The sequence below is a fragment of the Urocitellus parryii genome, chromosome 5 (genome assembly GCF_045843805.1).
Source record: "Urocitellus parryii isolate mUroPar1 chromosome 5, mUroPar1.hap1, whole genome shotgun sequence".
Lineage (NCBI taxonomy): Eukaryota > Metazoa > Chordata > Mammalia > Rodentia > Sciuridae > Urocitellus > Urocitellus parryii.
Window position 1 is genome coordinate 7,194,167 of NC_135535.1, and position 6,273 is coordinate 7,200,439.

At 47.2% G+C, this 6,273-nt stretch overlaps 1 protein-coding gene across 1 annotated transcript in view; it reads right to left on the reverse strand.

Annotated features, from left to right (window-relative positions):
• Srebf2 (sterol regulatory element binding transcription factor 2) overlaps positions 1 to 4,496 on the reverse strand; it is a 57,477-nt gene extending 52,981 nt beyond the window's left edge. Inside the window, exon 1 of the mRNA XM_026405918.2 lies at positions 4,210 to 4,496. Coding sequence (XP_026261703.1) covers positions 4,210 to 4,297 — 88 coding nt within the window. The 5' untranslated portion in view covers positions 4,298 to 4,496. The remainder of the gene's footprint in view (positions 1 to 4,209) is intronic.
• Between the last annotated feature and the right edge of the window lie 1,777 nt (positions 4,497 to 6,273).

Genomic DNA, 6,273 nt, shown 5'->3' on the forward strand with positions numbered 1-6,273 from the left:
GAACTGTAAATTCTTCTGCAGATTGAGGTACAGAATGGGCTAACAGCAGGAGGACTGCACAAATCAGATATCAGACATAGCTCTCCAGAGCCCCACTAAGTAGGGCCAGTGACTGAGCCCAGTTCAAGGACAAGAAACCAAGGATAAGGACAAGATCCTAAAAGTTTCCAGAGGAGAAAAGACACACAAAGGAATGAGAACCAAAGTGGCATCCAATTTCTCAACTACCAGAAGCTGGAAGACAATGAAGCAATTCCTTTAAAATTCTAATATAAAATATGTCTCACCCATTCATATTGGAATGGGTTAGAATGAAGGTATTTTTAGATAGCCAAGGCCTCAAAAAACTTACCTCTGGAAGGAGCTACTGGAGAAATGTGTTCCACCAAAATAAAAGGGTTAAACAACTAAAAAAACGTAGGGAAAGGAACTATGACATCACTCTACAAGGTAGTCCCAAGATAAGTTAGGGAGAGCAGATTTAACAATTATCAAAGGGCAAAAAGAGGGAGAGCTCCTGGAAAGAAAGTAACCCACCACCATATAGGTAGTTTCTATCACAAGGGCTGAATTAATTACAGGAACACAGAAACTAAGCAGGAGAAAAAATGGGACTATTATAAGCCCTGGGGAAACTCGAACAACAAAAATGTAGATCCACCTAAGAGAAATGAACATTTATGAAAACTTGTATACAAATATTCAGAGCAGCTTATCTCATAATAGCTGCAAAGTGGAAACTGCCCAAATATCTACCAACTAAAGAGTAGATAAACAAAATGTAGTGTATCCATATAATGGAACACACCTGCAACATGGATGAATCTGAATATTAACTAAGAAACCATATATCCTGATTCCATTAATATGAAATATCTAGAATGGACAAACCTATAAAGACAGAAAGTAATTAGTTCATTGAAACAATCCTAAACCTTTTCCAAGGAAAATAGCACCTCTGTTTGCCTCTCTCCATTCACTCCTGACTCCTGCCTGGTTACCTAGCCTTGGAGCCCTCCTCTTTATTCTGTCAAAGGCGGGCCTCCTGACTGCCAAATCCCATAACTCCTTCCATGGCCTTGTCATCCTTACTAACCTTTGCAGCACTGTCCCAACATCCACTAACCACTTCTTTAAAAGCTCACCTAGATTTAGTTCATTACACTTCCCTCACTTCAAACCTCCCAGTTCTCTTATCTCTATCCTCAACTCATCAACAGTCACTATACATCAACCTCAATTGCCTGTTTTAACCTCCTGAGTATCAGCCTCCTATTTCCTATTAGATGATAGCTTCCCACCTCAATTCCAGTCCATTCTACAAATATTTGCTGGACACGCTCACTATTCTGGTACAAAGAATTCAAGGTGAATGACAGGAAGGTCCTTGCCCTCACTGCACTAACATTCTGGAGAGGGAACATATGGGTGAATATCAAGGGATACTTCTATCTGCAGAACTCTGGCCTTCAGCCTGCCCAAACCTTCTTGTCCTCCAAGGCCCGGGTCAAAGACTACCTCCTTGGTGTTGTACTCTGGTAAACCAGCTTTGAAGGTTTGGATGTAGAATGTCCCCCATGTGTTCATGTGTTGAAGACTAGGTCCCTGGTGCAGCAATGAGGTTTTAACCTTATCAATGAATTAATTCATTGAAACTTGCATAGCTGAATGAACTATTGGGAGGTAGTAGAAACTGTAGGAGGTAGGATCTAGTTGAAGGGAGTGGGTCCTTTGGGGACTCTTAGGGAGTCTATTTTTGACTTTAGCACCTTTATTTTTTTTTAATTTTTATTAGTTCTTGATGGACCTGTATTTATTTATTTATTTGTTTATATGTGGTGCTGAGAATCGAACTCAGGGCCTCACACATGCTAGGCAAGAACTCTACCACTGAGCCACAACTCCAACCCAATACCTTTATTTTATTATTGATGAACTTGTATTTATTTATTTATTTGTTTGTTTGTTTATATGTGGTGCTGAGGATCCAACCCAGCACCTCCCATGGGCTAGGCCAGCGCTCTAGCGCTGAGCTACAAACCCAGACCTCCAACACCTTTCTAACAGCTTTCACACCCTCCCTGCCATGATGTTCTGCCTTACCACAGGCCCAGAATCCAATGGAGTTAAGTGACCATAGACTGAAACCATGAGCCAAAATCTTTACTTCTCCAAATCGATTCTTTCAGTTATTTTGTCACAGCAACAAAAAGCTGACAAACACAACAGCCTTTACCAAGTTCCCACACCAATGACTTTCACTTACTGTCCTGTGCAGTATTTATAAGCTGTTCTACATTCAGCACTATGGTTTGTTTCTCATCGCAAAGTCCATTCAACCATAAAATTCAATCTTTCCTGTCTTTCATTGTTTCCTACAGCACAGACACCCCAGCCAGCACTTAAATACCTGCTGACCAAATGAAGAAGGGGAACATTTGCCAAACTTGGTATGGGGGCCTGTGAAGTCACTGAACATCTGTAGTAGTTTCTAGAGTACTTATTTTATTCAGTCATCTACAGGGATAAAGTTAATATTAACCACTACGTAATTTAATAAATTACAAATTCAAACAAATAAAGATCAATTAAAGAATAGAAGTGCAAAATGAATTTCTGTTTGTGCCCTTGCTAGAAGGCAGCTTTGGGCATACTTCTGTGTAACACTCGGTGAGTCAATGAACAGAAGGAGAAGACTAATAATGGTCAACTGTATCTGACAGCTGTTATGAGGATTGAGAATATTAGTGTGTATAAGTGCTTAACACAACACCTGGCAAAACATGTTAGCTACCCTTATGATATTCCCAAAACTCTTCCATCCCTGATCTCCCATTAAGGAGCACTTAGTGGAAGGGTCTGTGGTTCAAAGTGGGGCTTTCATTAAAGGTCTTGCTATAATGCCTGGGTGACCAAAACAAAGTAAGGACAAACCAAGAGAGAAAATGTTACAAAAGCAAAATGGGAAAATGGCAATCATATTTTTCAAATAGCTGCTACTACTTATCTCTTCCTCCAGAAGAGAATATTTTGCAGTTTCTTCATCTGCAAAATGGGATTGCAGCCATAATACCTGCCTACTACAAGGCTGTAGTGAAATCCTACATGTAAAAGCATTTAGTAAACTGAAAAGCAACAATGTTCCTGAGTTATTGCTTAAAGAGCAAGGGTTCTGGACTAAGGTGAGTGATCTCAGACAACATCTCCTGTAAAAGAGGCAATAAATCTTCACAGGATTGCTGTGAGCATTAAGTAACATAATACAAAATATTTGGGGCCTAGAACATGGGAAGAGCTCCATTCTTGAAAGTCATTAAGATTAGTAGCCTATTCTTTGAATTCCAAATCCCCAAAGGTAGAATGTCAAGAGACCAACAGCTCAGGAACTGGGAGAACTGGATTCTGTAACTAGCAGGGTGACCCTGGGCAAGTCGTGGACCCTCTCCAAACATCGGTTCCCATGGTCGAAAATGAGAACATTGCAAGAGCGGCTTCCTGGGCTCCTACCAGCTCTTCCACTCCGCTATTAAAGCCGACAGAACCACGGCCACCCTCTCCCAGCTTGTACCCGAGAGGTCACAACTCAGAATTCCTGCTGCTTAACTCCCTTTGCAGCGCAACAGCACGAGCGCCCGGGTCTCCCTCCCTGGAGAGAGGCGTCCACGCTCCGCCGCCACTGCTCGCTTCATCAGCAACTTGCTTCGGCAGCTGATGCCCAAAGTTTCCCGGAGCGCCCGACGACCCAGCCGTCTGTTAATTCCCAGAAAACCAGGAGTTTAGAACGCCAACTTCAGGGGCGCAGTCCGAGGAATCCGTAGCCCCTCCTGTGGTCGGGCTGGGAGTGACAGGTGCGACGCGGAGCCGCAGAGAGCCAGACGACCCACAGCGCGCGTGGGCGCGAGAGGAAGGCGGTGGCCCCACGCTCTCCTCAGATGCCGCTCCCCGAGACGCCCCCGTCCCCACGCTCCTCGATCCGCTTCGGGCCCAGCTCTCGGGATTCCACCGCCTCCCGGAACCGAGCGCCCCGACCCCGGGGCTCACACCCGTCGTGCCGGAAGGGTTGGGAACCGCTGGGGCCACGGCGCACGCAGGGTTCTTCCCGCGCGAGCCGGGGCTGTGGGGTGGGCGCACGCGCACCCGCGCGCCGCCGTAACCCCTTCCTCCCCGCGCGATCCCCCTATTCCCCCCACCCACCCACTCACCACTCACCGTCGATGTCCCCCAGGGTCAGCTCGTCGCCCAGCTCCGTGAGGGTCTCCATGGTCTCCAGGCCGCCCAGCTCGCCACTCTCGTCCATCGCCCGGCTTGGCGCAGAGGCCCCCCTGCCGTCCCGCTCAGGGAGACGCGGGGGCGGTGCTGCCGCCACCGCCCATGACACCCGACAGCCCCCGCCCGGTACCGCCTCACCGGCCCGTGCCAGCTGCCGCCATGTTTGTGCTGCGCCCCGGCACCGCGCGGAAGGGGCGGGGCGGGAACCCCCCGCCCCTGCCCGCGCCCTCGTGGCTCCGCCCCCGGGCCGCGCACCCCCTTGTTTGTTGTCAATGGGGCCAGGCTCCTCTTAGCCAACGGGCTCGCGAAGCGGCGCGTGGGGTGATGGCACGTCATCGATCAGCAGCTCAGATTAGCATAGGTAGGCTCCGCCCCTCGCGGCCTTAGAGCCAATAAAGAGAGTAGCCGCCGGGTCCTCCGCCCAACCTCCTTCCCCTTGCTTAAAGGAGCCTCTCCCTTTCTTCCGGGATCTGTTCTTCTAGCAGGTGCGTCTACCCGCCTGGGATTAAAGGGTTAACGTTCACAGGTCCAGTCGCGACCGCCGGCCGCCACGAGCGCAGGCTGTGAGCACATTACGTCATCTTCCCAGCTGCCTCTCCTCTACCATGCCCTGCCCTGTCCTGCCCTGCCCAGTCCCTCCTGGGAGAGCCTGAGGAATGAAATTTAGCCCCCAACGCTGTGGGACAGAGTCAAGATCTTCCAAGTCATGCTTTTCCTACCCCTCTTTAAAAGGCAGAAATGCTGGCTTGGCAGGGCCGCAGACTGTCCAAGAGCAGTTAACACTACAACTTGGGTGCCTCTGCGCCTGCTGTGACCTCGCACTGGTGCTACTGGTCCTTAATCCCAGGTACCTTAACACTGAAGGCCTTTAAACAATATCAGTACCCAGTGCCCCACCAGCCTCCACGGATTCCCACTCCTGCAGGCACCTCGCTGTCCCATCTTGCAGCTGGCCACGTGTACACAAAGGTGCAAACTCATCCTAAGGAATAAAAGTGCCCAAAGAATGCTGAAATAAATGTGTATGTTCCTAGAGGTTCACCACAAGCTTCTCTATAACTGGAAAGTATTATGAAACCCAGTAAGACATTGGATAAATCACAGTATCATGGTGTTATAAAAATCAATGTGTATTTATTGAAAAGAAAAGGCTTTCATAATCTACTGAAGGGAAAGTAAGAGGCAGCTGCTGCTTAGGGGTCAGGACTTAAGAGCACCAGGCTGTGAAGTCAGATGCGTGGATCTGCTAATTCACTACCTGAACTTTAGCTGGTTAAATAATTGTCTAAGCCTCAGTTTTGTCATCTCTAAAATGGGGCTAAAATAGTACTTATAGTTGTGAAAATAATTTGCACATTCTTTTGACAACATTTATTGATTATCTCTGGCAGGCAAATAGTTCCTGCTAAGAGCTTCCAGTCTAGTGAAGAAAAAGAAAAGGCAGTAAACAATAATAGATGATGGTAGTACAAATGATGAAGGAAAAGTGATGGGACATAACTTTCAATGTCAAGAAGACTGGCTGGTGGTGTGGCTCAGTGGTAGAGCATTTGCCTAGCCTGCATGAGGCCCTGAGTTCCATCCTTAACACTGGAAAGAAAAATACACACCAAATTCTTAAGTGGTATTTAAGACAAAACTTAAAATTGAGAGGCCAGCTCTGCCTCTGGTATACCCAGGGGGAACAGACATGGACAAACACTTGAGGCTGGAGGAGCTGCTGCCAGACAGCACATGTGGTAAGTCCTGGCATATAGCAAGCTCTCATACAAGGTAGCAACTGTAATTGAAAAAATAAGGCCAACAGCTGGCTGAGTGGGGGGATCTGGGGTGAGTCTTACTTTCTTCCTGGTATTTTTTGTATTGTCTAAATTACTTTTGATGATGAACATGCATAATTATTGAGAAATAAGTAGTGTCTTATTTGGGGGGTAAATAAAACAAGAATGCTCTCTTTTATTGTTTACACACAGAAATAGAAAGCTGACCCAAACCCAGCTGCCC